General features: G+C 43.3%; 1 protein-coding gene across 1 annotated transcript in view; it reads left to right on the top strand.

The window, feature by feature from the left end:
* Nucleotides 1-26,798, top strand: part of LOC126334107 (Down syndrome cell adhesion molecule-like protein 1 homolog) — a 102,957-nt gene extending 76,159 nt beyond the window's left edge. Inside the window, exons 7-12 of the mRNA XM_049996798.1 lie at nucleotides 2,890-3,158; nucleotides 9,150-9,304; nucleotides 9,454-9,471; nucleotides 14,006-14,104; nucleotides 21,643-21,828; nucleotides 26,443-26,798. Of these exons, the coding sequence (XP_049852755.1) occupies nucleotides 2,890-3,158; nucleotides 9,150-9,304; nucleotides 9,454-9,471; nucleotides 14,006-14,104; nucleotides 21,643-21,828; nucleotides 26,443-26,798 (1,083 nt within the window). The remainder of the gene's footprint in view (nucleotides 1-2,889; nucleotides 3,159-9,149; nucleotides 9,305-9,453; nucleotides 9,472-14,005; nucleotides 14,105-21,642; nucleotides 21,829-26,442) is intronic.
* The last annotated feature ends 210 nt before the right edge of the window (nucleotides 26,799-27,008 follow it).

Genomic DNA, 27,008 nt, shown 5'->3' with positions numbered 1-27,008 from the left:
ACACTGTACATTCAACGAACCCTCACCTCCTGCACACCGTAGCTATCCACCACCCACTGTCACAGATTTTACTACTCCACAGTGTTTCCATTGCAGACACAGATATTGTTGCCTAACAACTGCTCGTTTGATCATAATTCTTCAAATATATCATTTTCCTTTACAAATATTAACACATAATGACACCATCGAAAAATAGCCATTTTACAAACTTCTTACCAGCTTTAAAGACAGCGTGAGAGCCTATAGCAGAGCATGCATTGCCATCCATGGTAATCACACGTCATGTTAATAACGATGTCCTACCATTTGCAATATGAACTGCAATAACATGACTGCAATTATTGTCTATGACTAAGAGTGTCATTTCTATTCATCTCATTATCAATTTGTTTCAGTGACATTCTGTGCTATAGTTTGTGGTGCAAGTCTCATCGAGCTATGGAAAGTCCAGAATGAAATAACATTGTGAAAAGCATACATTGCTACTCCCATATAGCAGACATATTGAGTCACAGACAGACGAAACAAAAAGACTGCCATGTATTTAAGATTTTAGCCTCAAAGTGTTCTTGTGAAATAGAAAACCCTCACATACATTAGCAAAAGCACAACTCGCACACACATGACCACTGTCTCTGGCCACTGTGGCTTGACTACAGATGGCAACTGCAGCTGATGAGACAGCGACCTGATGTGGGTGATGGAGGTACTGAGTTAGGGGCTGGTGAAGGGGAGGGATAGCAGGGTAGTGGTGGAAAAGAGCTAGAACTAGTTGTCGGAACATGGAGAGATGTGGTATGGACAGGAGAGGGCTGCTAGGTGCAGTCATGAGGTTTTGGGAGGAGAGGAAGAGGGGGGGGGGGGGGAGGAACACGACAATGAGAGAAGTGGAAAGAGGGGAAAGGATAGCGGAAACAGTGGTGGGTTTGAAAGGTGTGTAGTACTGCTGTGGGAGCAGGGAAGGGGATTTGGAGCACAGGGACTAGCGAAGATGGAGGCCAGAAGGACTATGAGAATGCATCTTCATACATCCATATCTAAATTTGGTGAAGAAGGGACTGGTATTTTTTTAATTAAAAATGAAACTCCTCCAGCTGTACTTAAGATTTTATATTTACTTGGCTCTTAGTTTCGACGTCAACGCCATCTTCAGGCCCGTGCACTTTCATGAAATCAATGGTGTGTGGCTCAGTACTAGAAGTCCGTGGTTGGTCTCACTGCAGACTTCTAGTACTGAGCCACACACCATTGATTTCATCAAAGTACACCGGTCTGAAGATGGCGTTGACGTCGGAACTAGTAGCCAAGTAAATATAAAATCTTAAGTACAGCTGGAGCAGTTTCATTTTTAATAGAAAAAAAATATGAGAGTGCAGAATGTATTGAAGGGAGAGTTGCCGTCTGTGCAGTTCCGATAAATGAATTGTGCAGGTTGGGACTCTACCTCCAATATATCCTTAACCACCTAGCCTCAAGCTTCACGAGTCCTGTGCTCCATCAAACTGTCCTCTTCCCATCTGCCCTACATCTACTCTGCTATTCCTCCCATTGCCCACACCATGCCTCCTTCTCACGCGCAGCACCCGCTCCAGATTGCTGTTCCTGTCAGGCGTAGTTGCTGTCTGTGTTCAGGCTACAGTGGCGAGAGGCATTAGTAATGTGTGTGTGAATTGTACTTGTGTGAAGGTATATGTATTTTCTACTTTGGATGAAGATCTTTTGTCCTAAAACTTAACTGTATAGCAATCTTCGATTTATGCCTGTCTGTGACTCAAACGCCCCGTCTACAGGGTGTTACAAAAAGGTAAGGCCAAACTTTCAGGAAACATTCCTCACACACAAATAAAGAAAAGATGTTATGTGGACATGTGTCCGGAAACGCTTAATTTACATGTTAGAGCTCATTTTAGTTTCGTCAGTATGTACTGTACTTCCTCGATTCACCGCCACATGTGTGGGCTGACGAGAATCCGCACGCAATTGTGCAATCACGTCATCAACACAGATTTTCTGTGAACGTTTTGGCAGGCATTGTTGGTGATATTTCGATTGGGACCCATGTTCTTCTACCTACGCTCGACGGAGCACGTTATCATGATTTCATACGGGATACTCTACCTGTGCTGCTAGAACATGTGCCTATACACGTACGACACAACATGTGGTTCATCCAAGATGGAGCTCCTGCACATTTCAGTCGAAGTGTTCGTACGCTTCTCAACAACAGATTCGGTGACCGATGGATTGGTAGAGGCGGACGAATTCCATGGCCTCCACGCTCTCCTGACCTCAACCCTCTTGACTTTCATTTATGGGGGCATTTGAAAGCTCTTGTCTACGCAACCCCGGTACCAAATGTAGAGACTCTTCGTGCTCGTATTGTGGACGGTTGTGATACAATACGCCATTCTCCAGGGCTGCATCAGCGCATCAGGGATTCCATGCGACGGAGGGTGGATGCATGTATCCTCGCTAACGGAGGATATTTTGAACATTTCCTGTAACAAAGTGTTTGAAGTCACGCTGGTACGTTCTGTTGCTGTGTGTTTCCATTCCATGATTAATGTGATTTGAAGAGAAGTAATAAAATGAGCTCTAACATGGAAAGTAAGCATTTCTGGACACACGTCCACATAACATATTTTCTTTCTTTGTGTGTGAGGAATGTTTCCTGAAAGTTTGCCCGTACCTTTTTGTAACACCCTGTATATGGTGAACAGCAATCTATCCTTTTCATAATATGGTTGTTATTTCATCAAGCTATATGAGCTGGCAGTGATACATGATGTGAAAGTTACTTTCGTCCTTACGTTTGCACACCAGTGTAGTTCAAACCTATAGAGACTGAGGCAGAGTCTACAGTGCGAGTGCAGGCGCTTGTTGCAGACGCGCGACGACTTCGACGTTCCGGCGGGTCAGACGGTGTTCCGCGTGTCGCACCTGTCCGCGCAACACCGCTACCTGCTGTGGGTGTCGGCCGCCACGGCTGCAGGGGAGGGCGCCGCCTCGCGACGCGTCAGCCAGGCGCCGAGCGGCCGCGCGCCCGCCAGGGTCGCCGCCTTCAGCCGCCAGCTGGCAGCGCCGCCGCACGCCACGCTCTCGCTGCCCTGCCTCGCCGTGGGGCAGCCGCCGCCGCTGCGCCGCTGGACCAAAGAGTACACATTATAACTGTCTGGTCATATTATTGCAAATACTTCCTCGATGTGAGGAGACAGATGACCACACGATTTACTCCCTTTAACCCCCATATAACTAACCGACCAACCGACCTTGACGTGAAATCTAAACCTTATACACTCCTGGAAATGGAAAAAAGAACACATTGACACCGGTGTGTCAGACCCACCATACTTGCTCCGGACACTGCGAGAGGGCTGTACAAGCAATTATCACACGCACGGCACAGCGGACACACCAGGAACCGCGGTGTTGACCGTCGAATGACGCTAGCTGCGCAGCATTTGTGCACCGCTAGGACCATTCGCAACCGTCTCCATGAAGCTGGGATACGGTCCCGCACACCGTTAGGCCGTCTTCCGCTCACGCCCCAACATCGTGCAGCCCGCCTCCAGTGGTGTCGCTACAGGCGTGAATGGAGGGACGAATGGAGACGTGTCGTCTTCAGCGATGAGAGTCGCTTCTGCCTTGGTGCCAATGATGGTCGTATGCGTGTTTGGCGCCGTGCAGGTGAGCGCCACAATCAGGACTGCATACGACCGAGGCACACAGCGCCAACACCCGGCATCATGGTGCGGGGAGCGATCTCCTACACTGGCCGTACACCTCTGGTGATCGTCGAGGGGACACTGAATAGTCCACGGTACATCCAAACCGTCATCGAACCCATCGTTCTACCATTCCTAGACCGGCAAGGGAACTTCCTGTTCCAACAGGACAATGCACGTCCGCATGTATTCCGTGCCACCCAACGTGCTCTAGAAGGTGTAAGTCAACTACCCTGGCCAGCAAGATCTCCGGATCTGTCCCCCCATTGAACATGTTTGGGACTGGATGAAGCGTCGTCTCACGCGGTCTGCACGTCCAGCACGAACGCTGGTCCAACTGAGGCGCCAGGTGGAAATGGCATGGCAAGCCGTTACACAGGACTACATCCAGCATCTCTACGATCGTCTCCATGGGAGAATAGCAGCCTGCATTGCTGCGAAAGGTGGATATACACTGTACTAGTGCCGACATTGTGCATGCTCTGTTGCCTGTGTCTATGTGCCTGTGGGCCTGTCACTGTGATCATGTTATGTATCTGACCCCAGGAATGTGTCAATAAAGTTTCCCCTTCCTGGGACAATGAATTAACGGTGTTCTTATTTCAATTTCCAGGAGTGTAGTTCCTAACCTCTCGCGTCCGTCGGCCGTCGTAATTTAATATATTATTCATTGGTAACGTTAATTCTTGCCAACCTCGTGGTGGGCCTTAATGAAACTAATATTTCATTTAATTTTGATTTACAATTAAATGCTTTTGTGAAGTTCTCCTTTTTTAACAATTTAATCTTCAGTATAAATTATTTTTATGTTAATGAACGTTGTTGTTGTTGTTGTTTTGGTCTTCAGTCCTGAGACTGGTTTGATTAAGCCCTCCACGCTACTCTATCCTGTGCAAGCTCCTTCATCTTCCAGTACCTACTGCAACCTACATCCTTCTGAATCTGCTTAGTGTATTGATCTCTTGGTCTCCCTCTACGACTTTTACCCTCCACATAGCCCTCCAATGCTAAATTTGTGATCCCCTGATGCCACAGAACATGTCCTACCAACCGGCACCTTCTTCTTGTCAAGTTGTGCCACAAACTCATTTTCTCCCCAATTCTATTCAATACCTCCTCATTAGTTATGTGATCTACCCATCTAATCTTCAGCATTCTTCTGTAGCACCAAATTTCGAAAGCTTCGATTCTCTTCTTGTCCAAACTATTTATCGTCTATGTTTCACTTCCATACATGGCTACACTCCATACAAATACTTTCAGAAATGGCTTCCTTACACTTAAATCTATACTCGATGTTAACAACTTTCTCTTCTTTAGAAACGCTTTCCTTGCTATTTCCAGTCTCCAGCGAAGATATGCACTGCATTTTATATCCTCTCTACTTCGACCATCATCAGTTATTTTTCTCCCCAAATAGCAAAACTACTTTACTACTTTAAGTGTCTCATTTTCTAATCTAATTCGACTACATTCCATTATCCTCGTTTTGCTTTTGTTGATGTTCATCTTATATCCTCCTTTCAAGACACTGTCCATTCCGTTCAACTGCTCTTCCAAGTCCTTTGCTGTCCCTGTCATCGGCGAACCTCAAAGTTTTATTTCTTCTCCATGGACTTTAATACCTACACCAAATTTTTCTTTTGTTTCCTTTACTGCTTGCTCACTATACAGATTGAATAACGTCGGGGAGAGGCTACAAAACTGTCTCAGTGCTTCCCTTTCGTGCCCCTAAACTCTTACAACGTTAGACTCGCTGAATCTTAAAACATGGGCATATAAGTTGAACAATAGAATAAACTTTTCATATTAATTTCCTCGGCTAGTCAGTTCACTTTAAAGGAAAAAAAATCTTTAGTTATTAATTACAATTGCGGCCCACACACGTGCGAGAGTTTTCTTCTTACTTCCGTTAACCATTGCATTGTAGTCGGAGTCCTGGCTCTGGCTCTCGGTTAATGTACTGAAAATAAGAATCTTAAAGCTACGTATTTCTTCAACGTCGGGCGGCTGTGGAGAAAAATGAATATTATGTTAATAGCGGGCGAGTTTTTCTCTTTCGCTAAATTTTATAAGTTAATATCGCCACGTAATGGCGTCGTTGACTGCATCGGCCCCTGCGATTGTTGCACTGTAAATTTCTCGAATGCAGGTTAATTCAAGGAAGGCGGACACGAAATCTGGATCAGCTCTTACAAATTAAAAGTGCACAACAATATTAAATCAATATATTATCTGCTTAATTAGTACAAATGTGCTTACATTTGCCAGCAGTCGCAAGATGTCCGTCTACACGCAACCAAGACAAGAGAAGAAGAAGTGAAGACAACTAAAATATTAACAAAAGAGTGTATCTTGTCGTCTCTTTAGATCATTTTGTTATATTTATTTGCCCTCGAAACTTACACAGAGAAATTATTATTTTACGGGTACATGAGAAAAATGTATATTATTCAATTTTTAAACGTCTCTTCTTTATAAATACTGTTTTTTAAGTCTTTTCGTATTATTTCACTGTGGACGCTATAGTGCGTCATCTCATGGCCACTAGCGAGTTATGTGCTGTGCGATGCAGCCATACATTTCAGCCAATATTTTAATTGGCAAGGGACCTACGCAAGCTGGAAAACATAATATCTTCGACCTACTGGCCAAGTGACACAATACACACCTATATGCCAAACCATTATGACTACTGCCGAACGCGACTTTGGGTGTCACCTGGTGACGCTGAGAGCACATAACACGGTATAACAAAGCGGAGCAGACACGAACGGGGATAACCCCAGCGAAGATATGCACTGCAAATGCGGAAATCTATTAAGAGAAGCGACTTAGACAAAGGACAGATTATTATTACGTAGAGCCCGTGAAGGAGTATCTCACAAACGGTGAAGCTGGTGTATGTTCATGTGGTACTGTCGTGATCATCTACGGAAAGCGGTAGGAAATGGCTCTGACCACTATGGGACTTAACTTCTTAGGTCACCAGTCCCCAAGAATTTAGAAGTACTTAAACATAAATAACCTAAGAACGTCACACTCATCCATGCCCGAGGCAGGGTTCGAACCTGCGACCGTAACGGTCGCGAGGTTCCAGACTGTTACGCCTAGAGCAGCTCGGCCACTCCGGCCGGCATGCGGTAGGAGAACAGTGAAACTACATATAGGCGCTAAATGGTTTAATGTCCACGATTCTTCACAGAAAGTGGGATTCTCCGCTCTGTAAAGTACGATTGATGTTGATCTGTGGCATCTCTGCCAAAAGAGCACAGTACTGATGAATGAACAAGTGTTTCGTAGCACACGGTTCACCTTCACCGTACATCGTTGAACATGTAGCTCCGATGCAGAGCACCCTTACGTGTTCACATGTTGACCCTATGACATCGTGTAGTACGATGGCAGTGGGCACAGAACCATCGGCATTCGACCGTCGATAAAGTCTATGGCCGTCTCTTTAAACGCCTTCATCGAGGTGAACGGCAGCTTAAAAAGTGTAGCGAGCTACGGACGCTGGCTGGTTGGGTTGGGTGGTTTGGAGGAAGAGACCAAACTGCAAGGTCATCGGTCTCATCGGATTAGAGAAGGATGGGGAAGGAAGTAGGCAGTGCCCTTTCCTTGAAAGGGAACCATCCCGGCATTTGCCTGGAGCGATTTAGGGAAATCACGGGAAACCTAAATTAGGATGGCCGGACGCGAGATTGAACCGCCGTCCTCCCGAATGCGAGTCCAGTGTGCTAACCACTGCGCCACCTCGCTCGGTCGCAGGTTGGTGAGAGCAGTATTATCCTATGGGAAACATGAGCTTGCGTGGGACCTGTGGTAGTAATAGAGGACGCGCCAACAGCTGCGAACCACCTACAGCCCGCCATGCCTGAAGTGTTGCCAGATGGCTATGTCAGTTTTCAGTAGCATAGTTGTCCATATATCGGAGCCTGAATCGTGCTACAGTAGTTTGAGGAGTGTTATAGTGAACTCACGTTGATATCAAGTAAATCCTATGGAACCTATCTGGGTCACTATCCGGCGCTATCACCGCGTACGCAAATCAGCGGCCTTTTGTTTATGCGAATTACAGTACCCTGTGCGTAGACATGCCACATACCTCCACAAACCTACCAATAAACTGTCGGAATCCTGATACGCAGAATCAGTAATGTATTTCGTTCCAAAGACGCTCTCGAGCAGGTGGTCATGATGTTTCGGCTCATCAGTGTATCTAAACTAGCGAAATATGTGAATCAATGAAACATTTCTGTGCCACTCGCGAGGATACAGAGAGTTACGCATGGACAACTTGTGGAAGAATTCGTCCTTTATGTTATTAGACCACCTAGTATTCAGCATTCTTCTGTTTCACAACATCTGCAACAGTTCCACTCTTTTCCTGTTTTCCCTTACCTCATGGTTCAGATCCACAAAATGCTGTGCTCCAGAGAAATGCTGTGCTCCAGACAAACATTCTCAGAAATTTCCACCTCATATTAAGGCCTCTGCTTGGTACTATCAGATGTCTTCTAGGCAGAAGTTCCTGTTTTTCGTGTGTTAATGTGCTTCCTAGGTCCTACTTGACTCGTTTGTCATGCGTTACTTTGCTTCCCAGGTCTTGAATCCAGTTGCTACGCGATTCTAGTTTCGGTGTTGAGTTTATCGCTGCTTCTCACTACTTTACTCTCTGTCTACATTCTGTGTTCAGTAGACTATTTACTGTACTCAACAGGTCTTGCAAAGCCTGCTTGCTCTCACCGACAACAACAGTGCCCGCAGTGAGCCTTAACATTGCTGCCTTAACACTGCTGCTCTTCACGCTGAAATGTAATCCCATTCTTGGACATTTATTCATGTCATTGCTTTCTCGATGTGCATATTCAGCAACATATTAGAAAGGCTACACTCCTGCCTTAAAGCCTTTTCGACGGAGTTCTTCTGCCTGGGAGTTATATTCTTCTGCTTCCCCTCTTGGTTGTTGCTTTTCTTTCTTTACGGCTTGTGCCTACTTTTCTTCGAATTTCGAATAACTTACACAGTTTCACGTTGTAGAATGCTTTTCTAGGTCGATAGACCATGTAAATGTGTCGTTATTTTTAAGTGCATCCTCCATTATCAAGCATTATCCTCCACAGTAACTTCAGCTGACCATAGCGTCGAAAATCGACTGCGAGAATACATGAAATTTTGGGCTTTGCTGCACGCTCTCAACGGTTACCAGTAGAGAACCGTGAATCGTACACTACGTTTCACCTGTTCCTGTTTTCTCTTTGAGGATATAACCGCTGAATTCACTCCACCGCCATACCTGCAGTTCAAATGCGGAAGTGATGCATCCTCGAAAGGACATAAGACGGATACTTAGCACAGTATTTGTATTGGTGGCGTTTTAGTGCCACTGTTACGTCTGTCGTCCGTTGCGTTGTACAGTGGCAGTGCTGTGGAGAGCAGCAGCCGCGTGAGGATCAACGAGGAGTGGCTGCTCACCATCAGCCCCACCCAGATCTCCGACACCGGCCAGTACACGTGCTGTGCCGAGAACGCCTTCGGGAGCGACCAGGTGGTCTACTCCGTAACCATAAGAGGTGAGCTCCTCACTTAGATACTACATAGGGACAAAATCTGTGCCATCATCATACAACTAAAATAAACTAAAAATTGTTACATTTCTCTGTGTATTCTTATCCCATATTTACTAATGTATGCTCGTATGAACACTTTCACGCTGTCACAGAGGTGAGGAACACCGGAGGTAAGCAGTTTTCAGAGTGTTTTCATATTCTTATATTAGTAGCAGTTAGTTTCGTCGTGTTCGTGTGAAACATCTACCTTGTGGAAATCTCCTTATAAGCTTCCGTTATTATCATCTTTAGTTCTCTGGGATACTTATAATCAGTTCATCATGTCTGATTTCAGTCTTCTGTTCCAAATGATGGAACTTTTTTCTTCCGCTTAGTTTTGTTTCCTATGTTACTCACCTTCTAAATATTTTAATCGTTCTAACTGTATTGAACGGAATCGAGGAGATACAATTTTCACACTTTCACAGTCTCTGATTTAATTTATAATTCCCGCATACCGAGCAAAGTTCTTAAGCCTCTTCCTTTCCGAGTTGACTGTTCTCTTCACAACGCGACCCCGACTTACACCCATATGAGTTGTCCAATCCGGGAAACAACTGACTCTATGCACATGCCAGTCTTATTTAACTGGAGGTTCTTAACGTGCAATCGCCCTCAACGAGACGTAATCGAGTGTTTAGTCTTAATTAGAAAAAAGAGATTAGAAGGAAAGAAAAGTTTGCTAGAGAGGCCACTGCCACATAGAGAAAGAGTGTACGAGAATGGCGCAAACAGAATGACAGTAAGACATGTTTAAAGATGCCATCGGCGATCATGCTTATGTTATCGTAATACTGTGGGATGATTTTTATGTAAATTTGATGTCTAGGAGACTTCTCAATAAAGACAAGAAAACAATGAGTGACAATATCATAAATGTAAACAGAACACGGTGAGGAACATCACTGCTGATGCAAGTTTGAAACTCGACAGTTTAGTTTGAAGTAAGAAACAACATCTTGATGAATTACTCACTGAAAAATGAAAGACGAATGGCTCAATCTGAAATGGCGAATTCAAGAAATATTGGAAGGAACAATACCCGCGGCTGAAAATGGACGTAAGTAAAATATTGTAAAACTGACAGATTTTCTTTCAATCTAAGAGTATGGAGTACCTAATAACTTGCCGATTAACTGTTCCCCGGGCTCACTGATTTAAAAATACAAACACTCCAAAGTTTCACTAGCATATTCACAATTTTTTTAGAAAACGCTTAACATGTCAGTCTCAAACGACAAACATTAACACGATTGGTAACGGTCTGCTGCATTCAATACGCCACACATAGTTTCCTGGAACGCGGCAAATGCCGAACAGCAGAGGTAGCTAACTGCCTGTCTGGAACGCGTAACCATCTGGCGACCCTGGGGCGTTGAAATGAGGACTGGAGAGCGCTTCTTGTCCTGTACGACCGTAATCTCTGCACACGCTCCAGCAGCTACTGGGTGACGCTTATATGATCCGGTGTAAGTCACGGATAACGAAGATTGTGACACTCTACATGAATCAGAAGTTTATATGAACCTCTACGGAGAAAACGTCAAGGTCTATTACCTGTCAATGTGATGGATGTGAAATAATCGTCCGAATGCAAACTCTGGAAAACCTGTTACAGATACATTGCAATAGGCTACTCAAGTATGTGGATCTCTGAGTGGACTATCAATTTCTTAACGTCTCGTGGGACCAAAATTGAATTCAGAAACTCTAACAAAACACTCCCAAATGGGTTGAGTGGGTGATTGCTGAGCATTCACATTGAAGCAAGACACTAATATCAACTTCCGCCAGAACAAAGTAAAGCTCAATCTGAATAAACAATACAGTAACAGAGCATATTTGCATCATATTTTATTTGTGATAAGGGAGGAGAGGGCAGAAAGTCGTAGAGGCAACCATAATGTGTATCATATCCTTTGAAAGGCACAACATTAGCACCATTATCATATGTAGGCAACATACTGTCAACCATAACGCATTCGGAAATGCGAGAACGGGTACGTTGTTTGTTATCTTCCAAATATGCCATTTATTCACCTGCAATAAAGAAATTGCGTCCTGGCAGAATCTGTGTGAGTTTAAATCAGCGAATTTCATAATGAATGGCCAGAATAAGGTGCTACACAGGTAAAAAATGTAAACGCAGGTTCCTGAGTCCTTTAGTCCTGCTGTGCACAGTAAGCAATACGCTGCTATAAATGTCAGTGTATCAGCCCCGCTACCGACCTGGAAGGGAAAAGCTGCACGGGTGAACTACGGTATGAGCTCGACTGCAAACGAAGCAAGCTTTTGATGGGCGTCACTGCCATGATGCACGAAGTGTGTTCGTTGGTGAAGGAAAGACAGAAAAACTGAACCCAATAAAGCGGTTTCTCTACGATGAAGCGAAGAAATCGCACTAAATGACGTTACCAATTACATTCGCGATACATTTCGCATCAGCAAATAATGAAAAGGCCAGCTCGAGAAATTGACCCTTCCAGTTACAAGACAAAAAATAGAGAATGACCAACACAACAGACAACAATGATTACTCAACATGTAATCAAAAGGATACTTCAAGTGCTATCACATATAGCTAAATGCCTGAAGACAAAGGAAAAAAGAAAAGAAAACAGAACGAAGAAATGATCAGATACCCAGGCACTGTCTACTTATGATTAGTCTAACAATGGAACTTCCCAAAAAATGAAAACTGTGTTCTGTACCGGGACTCCAGTCCGGAAGCTTTGGCTTTCGCAGACAAATACTGGGGCAACGGAGCCAACAGGCACGATCAACGGCCCTCCTTCAGAGCTTTACTTCTGCCATACCCTCTCTCCTACCTCCCAAATAATCACAGAGGTCGTCTAATAACGTTATCGCCATTTTATACTTCCCAGTCATTTTCATTTATTTGATTCGATTTACCACTACTTGTATACCCACTATTCGTATTCCATAATCAATCGTTTGAATATTTCGTAACAGTTGATGCGTTGAACAGTAAACTTAAACGTTGAAAGTAGATTTTTTTATGAGTGCATGGTAGAACTTTTATCATCTACTGCTTTTTCACATTTTAGCTGATCTAGGTCTACATCTAAATGACTACCCTGCAATTCTACATGGATACTCTGCAAATCACATTATGTGCCTGGCAGAGGGTTCATCGAACCACGAGCTCTGATTTCCCTTATTTTATTATGATGATCGTTTCTCGTTCTGTAGGTCGGCATCACCAAAATATTTTCTCATTCGGAGGAGAAAGTTGGTGATTGAAATTTCGTGAGAAGATTCCACCTCTACAAAAAACGCCTTTGTTCTAATGATGCGCGCCCCAACTCCTGTATTGTGTCAGTAACTTTCTCCGCAAAACGTGCTGTTCTTCTTTGAACTTTCTCGAAGTACTCCGTTAATGGTGTCTGGCAAGGATCCCACATCACCCTAGCAATACTGCAAAAGAGGGTGGACAACTGAAGTGCAGGCAGTCTCTTCAATATATCTGTTGCATCTTCTAAGTGTTTTGTTAATAAAACGCAGTCTTAGGTTCGTTTCCCCATAAAAATTACTACGTGTTCTTGTTAGTAATTGTAATCCCTCAGTATTTAGTTCAGTTGGCAGCCTTTAGATCTAGGTTATTTATCGTGTACCTCAAACTGAATGGATTCCTTTTAGTAATGATGTATACGACCTCAAACTTCTCATTATTTACAGTCAACTGCAACTTTTCGCGCAATACAGGTATCTTATCTAAATCATTTTGTAATTAGTATTGATGACTTTACTAGTCGGTATATGGTAGCATCATCTGTAAACAACGTAAGAGAGTTGCTCAGATTGTCTGGGTCTAAAACTGATCCCTGAAGAATGCCAGATGACACTTCTGTTTTACTGCATGACTTTCCATTAGTTACTACGAACTGTTATCTTTCTCGCAAGAAATCGCAAATCAGTGACGCAGCTGAGACGAGACGATAGTCCATAGTCACACAATTTGATTAGAAGTTGATTGTAAGGAACGTTGTCAAAAGCTTTCTGGATATATAATGACGGTAGTGTGCGATTTGTGACTTTTAGGGAGTGTATAAGAATGTGTTATAAGAAAAGGAAATGGGAAGTAGACGATGGTGTGTTTTAGGGAAGAATGTTTTGGGCAGCATGTGGATAGTAAGTGATGGGGAAGACAACTTTGAAACCAACAGTTTCTCCAACAGTTGGCTTCAAAGTTGTCTTCCCCATCACTTACTTTGTCAATAAAACGCAGTCTTAGGTTCGTTTCCCCATAAAATTTACTACGTGTTCATGTTCGTAATTGTAATCCCTCAGTATTTAGTTCAGTTGGAAGAAAGTGGCGAGAAATGGAGTCATGCGACGGAGAAGGAGGAGAAGGAGAAGAAGAAGAAGAAGAAGAAGAAGAGGAGGAGGAGGAGAAGTATTGCTTTAAATCCGGATGAATGAGCCGATTGCGAGAGACTGAAGAACTAGCTTTTGTATTTGAAGGTATTTGCATATCCAACAATGTAATTTATTCGATGGCTGTCTTCGATACCAGAAAATTGGAGAATATGCTGTCTTCTTGAAACTTCAAATGAGTTAGGAACATTTCATTTGAACCGTAACTGTACTGTTTCACCGTATTGAGGCATGCTTTCTCACTCGCTGTCCGTCGTCGTGTTCCAGTACCGGTGGCTCCCGTCAACCTGAGCGCGTCCGCTGCAGGCCACACGAGCATCCAGCTGCGCTGGCAGCTCCCCAGCGAGGCGCGCAATATTGTGCAAGGTGAGCGCTAAGTTAACATCCATTTCGAAGAGTGTCGTTAGAAATCTGGCGTATCGCCATAGACGTTACTGGTTCCTATTTGTCATCAGTGTACGTAGCTACACGACTTTTATAACTGGGCACTGGGTTGTGAGTTTTCTCCAGCAGCACAAGTAAATCATGTTTTAACAAAATATGAACAAAGTATTTCCTCTTGTGGCATTTATCAGCTGTATCATCTATACTATTATTCTAAAATACGAGCATACTATTCCGATACAAATTTTATATCATATAGTTTGCTAGGCAATATCACAGATCACGAATATGTTAAGAAAAAGAATAAAATGTAACTGGTTTATGACAGCATATCGTTATTGGTAGGATACCGGCTTAAATACTGTACCTAAGTTAGAATTGACCTTCAGGTAGGATTAACAAAAAAAACAGTTCAAATGTGTGTGAAATCTTATGGGACTTAACTGCTAAGATCATCAGTCTCTAAGCTTACACACTACTTAACCTAAATTATCCTAAGGACAAACACACACAACCATGCCCGAGGGAGGACTCGAACCTCCGCCGGGATCAGCCGCTAGGATTAACAGTTTGGCAGTATATCTGCTGTATCACAAAAGACACATTTTCAATAGTCGTTGGAAGGAAATAGAAGGCAGTGTATTCGTAATATGAAAACAAGAGCCTGTAGGATACTCATGAAACGTTAGGCCTGTGCTAGTGTTGTCCGAGAAGACTCCATGCCGCCTGGAGGTAGGAGAAATTCATCCTGGAGAACACGAGTACGCTGCTGTATGTCTAGACTAACTTTGCTGGAAGCCAGTCTGTTGTTACTCAGCTCTCAGTAAAACAATACCACAATGAAGGCGCCAGTATGAGAGACCTAACGTCATTTACGACTCAACAGGACACTGAGTTTCGCAAATATCCGCGAACTAAATATTACTAGACACACGAATACCTTTAGAAAGAAACACTCTTGACCAGCGAAAATGTTTGAGGTTGAAAAAGGGAGCATTGCATGATGACAATGACAATTGTTAAGAAACTGGTCAGACGGAGAATCAGAGATCGACCACATGTAAGAACAAGCGCTGAGAAATTTTGCCGGGAAGCTAGGGAAGACGTAAATCAATGTACGAAGTAACCGCAGTGTCAGAAAAATATCATAATCTGCTGACGGGCAATAAAATTAAGACATCTGTATAACAAAATGTGATATTATTGATATCAACATCCCATTTTGTAATACAGATGTCTTAAATCACACACTTAATCAAACAAGGCATGCCTATCGCGCTGGTAGGTGTTGAAATATTTCTGGGTAACGGAAGCATGAACAGAAATGAAACCGACAGCCTCAAAATTCAACAAGACGGTTGCTACAAAACAGCACCATCAACAGCACGGAGGATATAAAAATAATGGAACATGCTGTTCCTTCACAAAGTTTCGTCCCTCCACCACGTTATAAGCTCGGTTAATCCTCGTTACAACATTACCTGCAAGTGATAAAAAATCCTGCTGGGGCCGTACGCAATAAAATATTTGTTTAACACATGGAGGATAGATAGAATAGAAAAGAGTTTTCATAGGTCACAAGTTTTTCTACTTATCTAAGTTTGTTGCCATTTTTTAATTTTAGTTTGTACTTATTTGTTTTTTGTTACACAGCAGTCTTCTTGACGATTCTATTTTGTAAGAATATTATAGAATTCTTAATTTGAACGTCTTCTTTATTTTCAGTCAAATGTTTCATACACAGGTTTTTGCGTATATTGCACCTTTATTCTTCTCCACATTTCAACAGTTTTCAGCTAGCCCATTTACTCAACCGGGGAAAGGGGCCTAAACTTTATCGTGGAAACCGAACCACGTGTTGTTTCTGGCAGCTCCTCAGATCGTTAAGAGGTAGACGCTAGGTTAAAACGAAAACTGAAATACCCGTTGTCTGAAGGAGATTCGATCCTGCGATCTTTTAGTTGCCAGACACGTACCTTAACGCTAGATAAATGGGAGTTTAAAAACAAGATATCGATAAAAAAATTTCATAAAAATGACTGGTATTAGCAGAAAGTGATATCAATGCTTTTTGTTTATACAGAAATGCTATTTGTACAGTTAACTACATATGAAGATATTTACTAAAAATGTCTTCTATATACTGTGGAAATGAAGTATTCAATATTGTACGATTAAACCAGCAAATAGTATGCAAGAAACCAGTGACAGAGTATTTAGAATGTAGACGTGCATAAACAGACTATAAATAAACTACTAGCAAGGAACGAAAACATTCATACTAGGAAAATTAGTCTTCCATATTAAAGTAAATAAGGCACAATTTTCACTTTCATTGAAAGAGCTACAAGAAACTGTTATTCAAAGGAAATTCTGGATTCACGTGTCAAAGAATATACACAAGTTCGAAAAGAATTAACAGTGATCGACGCGAGATACAGAGCGAGAAAACCATTGCAGAAGAATCGTCAGGGGCCGAAGAGCGACTGTAGCATAGAAAAGTTTACAGCAATGACCAAAGTGTTGACAGGGATCCACGGTAGGCGTAGCACAGCTTATGTTGCCAAACGACAGCCAGGGGTATCTTCAAAGGCAGCGTCCGCAGTCTCGAATTTCTGGAGCCCTCGGTGATGTGACGTTGCTGCAGTCTGTACCATATTGCTACATGGTGGCGCTCCAGAACAAACATGCTTCGAACATCAGTGATTACCAATTTTTCAGTGATTACCAGTACAGGTCTGCATCTTCGTCATAAAAATTTTCAGGGATGTGGTTGTTCAGCAGTCTGTTTTTGTTGAAGCCCTGCTAACCACTGTTGATGCCTAGTGGATTCACTCCTTTAGAGACATTTCGCAGGAATATGAATGTGGACCTTTTTGATTCCAGGCCACGTTGTTTATAGGCTCTGGTTTCTTAGCCTATAGGGGACCGCACGTCATACCGAACCCTCAAAGCTAAAGAACTTGTACTCTTATAATCATTTTTATAATCGATCGTAACTAATCTGTGGTATAAGGGCCATTTCAGTGACAGGCATACTTCATGATGCTATCATTTACCCTATTGATAGTGTATGTATAGTTACAGGATATGAAGTCTTGCCCAAACAAACATCGAAGTGTGGTAAAAGCTATCTGGATGATAACCCATTTTCGGAAACTTCATCCAACAATGCTATAGTGTGCTAAATTTATAGATACTAACGCCTTTACATCTTTTCGGCAACATGTGTTACCTTATATATTGGTGAACTGCAAGCGGAACTCGTTGCAGTGTACCCGACACTATTAGGGACGTTAAATGGGGTCTAACGCATGCACACCTGCCACATCACAAGCGTCATAGTACGGCTTGGTGCCAGTCGCCGACGGAATCGCTAGCAAGTCATTGTGTCTTATAACATCGACATCCGGTGGCATCGCAGAGTTACGTTTCCTGACTTTGGTTTCTTCTCCAGCTAGTTCCTGCCGGCCGCGGTGGTCTTGCGGTTCTAGGCGCGCAGTCCGGAACCGTGCGACTGCTACGGTCGCAGGTTCGAATCCTGCCTCGGGCATGGATGTGTGTGATGTCCTTAGGTTAGTTAGGTTTAAGTAGTTCTAAGTTCTAGGGGACTGATGACCACAGCAGTTGAGTCCCATAGTGCTCAGAGCCATTTGAACCATTTTGAACCAGCTTGTTCCTGAAGACACTGTCTACAAATTCCCCAGTCGATACTGCACAAATGATTACTTGGTGACCCTCTGATGCTGCTCTGTAATCGTTATGATGATGGTCAGTGGTGACCAATACCAGTTAACAGTATACGTTTTTGTTGTCATCGACACAAAGAAAATATTAAGTACAAAGGTAATAAGGTCAGACATTATCTCCTCGTCAAAATTCCCTTTTCTCCCTGTCTGTCGGCACACTTTTGCTATACTCTTAATGTCATTAGGCGCAGGAAATAACAAAAATCTCACCGAACAGTAACATAAATAGAGATGCGGCCTTCCATGAGCCGCTCAGGTACACAACTAGTTAAAAGAAAATTTTAAAAATTTGTAAAAGACATTTGTAAGCGTTTAGTTCAGAATTCTGTACCTGCACATTAGCCTTGGGGTTCCCTGAGATCTATCATGGACCGACATATATGGATCAGCCACAGCTCCAGTGATCCATTTCTGCTGATGAAACCGGAAAAGCTTCCAGAAACTTATTTATTAATTACTCACTCACAACTAGTTTCTTGACCATAAAGTCACATCTTCAGAACCTTAAATTGTGATTATATTTCGAAGACTATAAATAACAGACGTCCCTATCTTCCTGCTTGAATCTTGAAAATGTTAGAAATTCTCTCCCGTAATCCATAAAATGAAGAAAAAAGCGACACACACTCAAATATTTATTGTGTCGACGTCCTGGCCGTTCCTCTTTGCTCTCTCCACTTGCCTCGTGTCCTTTCTCATTTTATGGATGGCGAGAGTGTATTTTATAATGGAATTTCAAAAGGAAGATAGAGAAAGTCTATTATTCACTCTCAATTTAATGTTCGTGTATTCTCTTCCCTGAAGTCTTCTGACTGATTTGATACGATCCGCCACGAATTCCTCTCCTGCGCCAACCTCTTCATCTCAGAGTAGCACTTGCCACCTAAAACTAAACTTAACTCCGTCCGAATAGGTCTCGGGAGGCCCTAACGGTACTGACCGATCGCCGTGTCATCCTCAGCCTATAGGCGTCACTGGATGCAAAGACGGAGAGGGATGTTGCCAGCACACCACTCTCCCGGCCGTTGTCAGTTTTCGTGACATTTAGCCGCTACTTCTTAGTCAAGTAGCTCCTCACAACGGCTCCTCGCTTGCCAACAGCAGTTGGCAGACCGGACGGTGACCCATCCAAGTGCTTGCTAAGCCCGAGAGCGCTTAACTTCGGTGATCTGACGGGAACCGGTGTTACCACTGCGGAAAGACCGTTCGCACTTGTGACCTATGTCCTCGGTTATTTGCTCCGATTCTGCGGAGAACCTCCTCATTCCTTACCTAATCATTCCACGTAATTTTCAACATTCGTCTCTAACACCACATCTCAAATGCTTCGATTCTCTTCTGTTCCGGTTTTCCCACAGTCCATGTTTAACTACCATAGAATGTTGTATTCCAAACGTACGTTCTCAGAAATTTCTTCCTCAAGTTAAGGCCTATGCTTGATACTCGTAGACTTCAGTTGGCCAAAAATGCCCTTTTTGCCATTGCTACTCTGCTTTTTATGTCTTCCTTGCTCTGTCCTTAATTTGTTATTTAACTGCCTATGGAGCTCAATTCCTTAACTTCATCTACTTCGTGACCATCAATCCTGATGTTAAGTTTCTCGCTGTTCTCATTTCTGCTATTTCTCATTACTTTCGTCTTTCTTTGATTTACTCTCAATTCATATTCTGTACTCATTAGATTGTTCATCATTCGTCTTTCTTCGATTTACTCTCAATTCATATTCTGTACTCATTAGATTGTTCATTCCGTTCAGCAGATCTTGCAATTCTTCTTCACTTTCACTCAGGATAGCAACGTCATCAGCGAATATCCTTTTAACTTGAATTTAATTTCCACTCCTGAACATTCTTTTTATTTCCATCATTGCTTCATCGATATGCAGATTGCACGCTTTTTAATCCGAGCTCTTCGTCCTTGGTCGTCAAGTCTTATTATTCCCTCTTGTGCCTTGCACATGTTGTAGAATACCAGTCTCTCCCTATACCTTACCCCTATTTTTACACTGTCGAAGGCTTTTTCCCAGGTTGACAAATCCTGTGAACATGTCTTGATTTTTCTTTAGTTTTGCTTAATAGTCGTTTTGTTGTCACTTCCCACAAAGATTTTAGAAATTCGGAAGGAATATTCTCTGTCCCTTCTGCCTTATTTGATCTTAAGCCCTTCAAAGCTCTTTTATAATCTGATTCATATACTGGATCTCCTATCTTTTCTAAATAGAGGCTTTCAATGTGTGCGTTCCACCTATCCGCTCTTTCTTTTGCATTTATCAGTGAAATTCGCGTTGCACTCTTAATGTTATCACCCTTGCTTTTAACGTCACCGAAGGGTGTTTTGACGTCCCTGTATGATGAGTCAGTCCTTCCGACAATCATTTCTTTTTGGATTTCTTCGCATTTCTCATGCAGCCATTTCGTTTTAGCTTCCCTGCGCTTCCTATTTATTTCATTCCTCAGCGACTTGTATTTCTGAGTTTCCAGAAACATTTTTGTACTTCCTGCTTTCATCGATCAAACGAAGTATTTCTTCTGTTACCCGTGGCTTCTTTGCAGGTACCTTCTTTGTACTTACGTTTTTCTTTCCAACTTCTGTGATGACCCTTTGTAGAGATGTCCATTCCTTTTCCTACTGAGCTGTTCCTTATTGCTGCATGTATAGCCTTAGAGAACTTCAAACGTATGTCGTCATTCTATAGCCTTAGAGAACTTCAAACATATCTCGTCATTCCTTAGTACTTCTGTATTCAACTTCTTTGCGTATTGATTCTTCCTAAGTAATGCCTTAAACTTCAGTCTAGTCTTCATAGCTACTATATTGTGATCTGAGTCTATACCTGCACCTGGGTACACTTTACATTGCAGAATTAAATTTCGGAATCTCTGTTTGACCGTGATGTAATCTAACTGAAATCTTCCCGTATCACCCGGTCGTTTCCAAGTGTACCTCCTCCTCTTGTGATTCTTGAACAGTGTGTTCGCTATTTCTAGCTGAAACTAGTTACAGGGCTCAATCTTTCTCCTCTCTCATTCCTTGTCCCAAGCCCATATTCTCCTGTAACCTTTTCTTCTACTTCCTCTACAATGGCATACAGTCTCCCACGACTATTAGACTTTTATTCCTTTTTACGTACTGCATTACCCTTTCAATATCCTCATATATTTTCTCTATCTCTTCATCTTCAGCTTGCGACTTCGGCATATACACTTAAACTATCGTTGTCGGTTTTGTTTTGCTGTCGATTCTGATAAGAAGAATCCTATTACTGAACTGTTCACAGCAACTTTGTCCTACCTTCCTATTCATAACGAATCCTACTCCCGTTATACCATTTTCTTCAGATGTTGATATTATCCTATACTCATCTATCCAGAAATCCTTGGCTTCTTTCCATTTCACTTCACTGACTCGTGTTATATCTAGATTGAGTCTTTGCATTTCCCTTTTCAGATTCTCTAGTTTCCCTACCACGTTCAAGTTTCTGACATTCCCCGCCCAGATTCGTAGAACGTTATCCTTTCGTTGATTATTCAATCTCTCTGTCATGGTCACCTCCCCCTTGAAAGTCCCCTCCGGGAGATCCGAATGGGGAACTATTCGGGAGTCTTCTGCCAATGGAGAGACACTTTACCGTCACGAAACTAATTGTGATTGAGTGATTAAAAAAATACTTCTGTCAGCCGTTGCGTTTGTATCAGTTGCGATGAATTATTTACTTGCAGTATATAAATGGTTGAAACTATGATATACTGTGTATACTTTTTCTGCACACAGGATATCACTTGCATTATAAAAAGGAGTTTGGCGAGTGGGAGCAGCTGACCCTGCCGGCAGAGAGCAGGAGCTGGAGGGTGAGCGAGCTGCAGTGCGGCTCCAGGTACCAGCTGTACCTGCAGGCGTTCAACAGGGTGGGGCGCAGCGCGGCCACGCCCACCACTGCCGCGAGGACTCTGGGAACAGGTGGGTGGGCAGCAGCCCAGCAGCTGGTGACCCCACCAGAGTCCGGGCGTGCGGAGCACCGCGTGCCGTCAACCGAGGTGCCGGGCGCCGTGACAACAGTGGCCAGCGGCTTCGATGGCTCGTAAACCTGAAAAATAAAGGACAAGGTGTTGAAACTATGTAACATTTTTATTTACGTGAGGTGGCTGTACAGCAGATCACCCAGTTGTACCTTACTCGTGGTTACTTGTTCCTGAAAATAATACAGACTGGCTATCTAAAGAATAAAGTATAAATAAGATACACACAGGTGTACGCCATGACTGAATAAATACCGAGAAACATAATTAGCCACTGAAATCGATACACAGTTGTGCACAGGCACCCAGACCACTGGGTACTAATGCTGAAGAATAGGCTGGTAGCGAAAGGCACCCATAATTTGAGAATTAAGGACAGGTATTTCAGATAACACAAACTACAACCTAATTCTTCTTTCTGAGCATGTGGCAGCCTCATTTTCATTTTGGGGTAGCTGTCTTGTCTAAGACGCGTTCGACTTTTGGAAGAACTAACACCACCCCGAAAAGTTCGCGTAACTCCACAGTAGACTGATCCCTTATTTTTTCAATTTTACTTCATTTTTTGACTGGACTGACATTTCATTCCAACTGCAGGTAGCAAAAACACCAGATAATAAATTCTTCCATGTGTATTCGGCCCTAAAATGCCGTAGTTGTTGTTACTATTTAGTTTATTGCTGCTAGCTGAGAAGTACTTGCGGGTAACTTCTGCTTCAGGACACAGAAGTAGCAGCTCCCCTCTATCCCCTTCCCCGCTACTTATTACAATGAAGAAGGACCAGTCCACACGCCTCGTTCAACTTTTGTATTTCATTCGTGCCTCCGATGGGGATCTTCCCTCTGAAATATCAGCCCGAGCTGAGAAAACACACTCGTAAGAATTACGAAAATACTCCGTCCTAGATTTTAACCCTCTTTCAAAAATTTTCACTACGGCAGTTGGGTAATGTTATTTAGAAGTATAATTGATGGTAGCAAAGTCACTTTCCTTAAAGCATTTTGAACGCAGGATGATATGGTATAAGCAACGCAAAGAAGGAGAACTGTTAGTACAGAAAGTAACAGATCAACGCTACTGGGAAACATCATACTTATCTTAAGTAATAATTAATTGATTGCAAGTTTTCAAGGAGCTATTTTTAATGTTAATAATCAATTGCTTATGGTCTTCCTTAGAATACGACTGTGCACCCACTTACTTCTCGTTGTCAGTCATTACGTTGAACGCTTGTAATAACACAATCTGTGAGAGACTGTCGGTTCAAATACGAGTTCTTTCATTGTTTTAAATTCTTACTCGCAGGTGCTTTCACCACTGGCAACGCCTGTACCTGCTTCTTTTAGTGCTTCCCACAATAGTTCAAATTCCTAAAAACTATTTAATTATTTTTCAAAGAACTAGTAAACTGAAAGCTGAGTAGGTATAATAAATCTGAATGTTTTGCAATTTCTAGATTCCGGTGTTGCTTCTCTATAAGCCAAGGAAATTTTGCCAGACCAGTTATAATATCAGAACGAAACAAAAAATTAAGAAAATAGTTCTGACTTTCGTATCTTGCACACTGGATGAAAGCCAGTGCTACAAGCTACTGTGCAACTGCTTTTATTCTGCCAGTAAACGAAAGCGAATTCGACTCATTGCCATTTGCTCGCACTAGTTCTGCCTGACAACGAATGGAGAAGTGGAGCATGCTTCCCTCTGCTGATCAAAACTCTGAGCGACATGTCTAAAAGCCAAGTCGACGCCATGATACAAAAAAATAGTTCAAATGGCTCTGAGCACAATGGGACTTAACATCTGAGGTCATCAGTCCCCTAGAACTTAGAACTACTTAAACCTAAATAACCTAAGGATATCACACACATCCATGCCCGAGGCGGGATTCGAGCCTGCGACCGTAGCGGTCTCGCGGTTCCAGACTGAAGCGCCTAGAACCGCTGGGCCACACCGGTCGGCGCCATGACACATTTCGGACATCGACAACCATGATATTACACACAGTCATTGCTGTACGTGTTTTATTTGCCAATGTTTTTGACAGACGATCCTTCCGAAATCACAGCACTGATAAAAATTATACAACTCGACGCAGAAAGTATTCCGAATATAGCAGCGACATTTTGTTCACAACTGTCTCCTAACATCTTCCAGTAGCTTTTGTAGTAAGTATCCGCTGTCCGCATACTCCTCTTTCTTCTTTATGACGTAAACGCATTTTATTAGTCCACTACCCCACAGACAGCATCTTTTACGTCTTTTGTATATACTTACTGACGCGAGTTTTGTTGCATGGTCTGTGATGCAGCGGATAGGGTTGGTACGTGGTGTGGTCTAGGTCAGCAGTTCAGACCTGACCAGCAACAGTTATTTGTTGTCTAGTATTTGTTATTTCTGGAAGGTTCTTGAAATATCTTATCAATAATCGTGCTTTCGGTTCTAAATGTTCTTCTTCACTAACTATCCTGCCTTCGGATTTGTACTTCAATGTGGTTAACAGGTAACAATGCTACAGAGTTTGTACTTGCTCTGCGGTTGTGCTTTATATGCAATCATACCTTTTTTTAGAACTATCCCAATCTATTGGATCTTAACGACAGGCTAAACATATGTGCGACACCAGGACTCGAATGTCTGCCTTTCGCTGGGAGTGCTCTAATGACTGAGCTATCCAGGCAAAAATTGACAGTCACTCTTAAGGTGTATCTCTGCCAGTATCTTTCTCTTACCTTACAATATCTTCCTAGCATCTTATTTCTTTTGAATCACTTATTTCATAAATAAATAGACTTGAAAAATTTTCCTTTCTCCTGTTCTCGCGCGGGAGGTTTCGCTGAGGTCCACTTCTTTTCACATGTAGTCAAGATTCATGCGACCATATCTGGACACATCAAGGTTTGCGCAAATTCTGGCATCAGTTCCTCGTTCTTGAACCATACGGCTTCCGCGTTTCTTCTCCTCACCATTTAGATATTGAAACCTTATCTTGTAATTATCCGTTGTAAATTCGAAGGAAATCTTCTCTGTTTTCAAGCCGCGTCAATTCGAATAAAATTATCGAGCTTTCAGTGGCTATCTCCGCCATCGTCATCAGGAGTGAAACTACTGAGTGCTTGGGTTCACACGATTTTCCGCGTATATAGACACAATTACTGCCGCTGGCATTAATCAGAGAGGGTCGAAACGACGTTTTCCAGGCAATGCTTGTCGAAGTTCCTTTGTTTCTCTTGTGCTCGGTACAACGCTAAGCAACTGTGCGGTTTGTCTGACCTATATAGATGTTGCCGCTCTCGCAAGGGACACAATACACGTTGGGCATGCGAAGAGCTGTGTCGCCGCTGACAGGGCGCAGCATATCTCGTATCTTGAGGGCAGCCCTGGAAAACGGACATAAGATACATTTTTTGAGAACACGAGAGTCTTGCCTCACACGTCAACATACTGAGATTTCGTTATAAAAGAGGCAGCTGATATTAGCAATAATTTTAACAGAGACCAGAGATACACATTCAGTAGGGTGCGGGGGCGGGCTGTGGATGTCGAAAGGAAGCAACGACGGACGCTTAAAGCTTGCAGGGAGGCGGGAGAGGCAGAGGGCCCGAGCTGTTACATCTACATACATACTCCGCAATCCACCATACGGTGCGTGGCGGAGGGTACCTCGTACCACAACTAGCAGCTTCTCTCCCTGTCGCACTCCCAAACTGAACGATGGAAAAATGACTGCCTATATGCCTCTGTACGAGCCCTAATCTCTCTTATCTTATCTTTGTGGTCTTTCCGCGAAATGCAAGTTGGCGACAGTAAATTTGTACTGCAGTCAGCCTCAAATGCTGGTTCTCTAAATTTCCTCAGAAGCGATTCACGATAAGAACGCCTCCTTTCCTCTAGACACTCCCACCCGAGTCCCTGAAGCATTTCTGTAACACTCGCGTGATGATCAAACCTACCAGTTACAAATCTAGCAGCCCGCCTCTGAATTGCTTCTATGTCCTCCCTCAATGCGACCTCATAGGAATCCCAAACGCTCGAGCAGTATTCAAGAGTAGGTCGTATTAGTGTTTTATAAGCGGTCTCCTTTACAGGCGAACCGCATCTTCCCAAAATTCTACCACTGAACCGAAGACGACTATCCGCCTTTCCCACAACTGCCATTACATGCTTGTCCCACTTCATATCGCTCTGCAATGTTGCGCCCAAATATTTAATCGAGCTGCCCAATTCACCTTCAGTGCACGCGTCGTTTCGGCCCTCTCTGATTGGTGCCAGTGACCGTAATCGTAGGTATATAATCGGGAGATAGTGCCAGTCCCAGCTGTTAAGCCACTCGGCTGAAGAGCGGCGGACTGTGCCACTGTTAGCCCACCCCTGCCCATGTGGGGCAGGGGCATGAAATCAAATAAAGGAAAAAAAAAGTAGCGTTACACCTGATGATGATGGCGCAGATAGCCACCGAAAGCTCGAGGTTTTATTCGAACTGACGCGTCTTGAAACCAGGCTGCGAAACACTACGATGATGTTTGTAAATTTGATGTACGTCACTTTTGTTTTCAGCTCCTGTTGCTCCCACGGATTCGAAACTGATACGTGTCAATTCGACGTGGATATCCCTAAACCTGAGTTCGTGGAGCGATGGCGGATGCCCCATCACCTCCGTGGTGGTGGAGTACAAGGTGCGCGATGAGCCGACGTGGACGCTGGTGTCGAACAACGCGCAGGTGGGGCCTGGAGACTTGGCAGTGCTGGACCTGGCCTCCGGGGCGAGCTACAGGCTGCGCGTCACAGCACACAACAGCGCCGGCTCCACAGTCGCCACCTACGACTTCGCCACGCTCACACACGCCGGCGGTGAGCGGGGCTCTGCAAACCACCTCTTCCCACGGACAGCCTCTGTACCTAGAGAAAGATAAGGCTTCCGGTCCAGATAGTGTACCAATCAGGTCCAATTCGACGTATACGGATCAATATCTCCATACTTAGCAGTCAAATACAAACTCTCCTCATAGAAAGATCCGCACCCAAAGACTGCAAAGTGGTACAAGTCGCTTCTATTCCCATGAGAGGAAATAGGAGTAATCCGCTGAATTACAGACTCATATCAATAACGTCAGTTTGCCGTA

Source organism: Schistocerca gregaria, chromosome 2, assembly GCF_023897955.1.
Source record: "Schistocerca gregaria isolate iqSchGreg1 chromosome 2, iqSchGreg1.2, whole genome shotgun sequence".
Classification (NCBI taxonomy): Eukaryota; Metazoa; Arthropoda; class Insecta; order Orthoptera; family Acrididae; genus Schistocerca; species Schistocerca gregaria.
The sequence above is the reverse complement of the archived record's forward strand: the minus strand, read 5'-3'. Positions and strand labels throughout refer to the sequence as shown.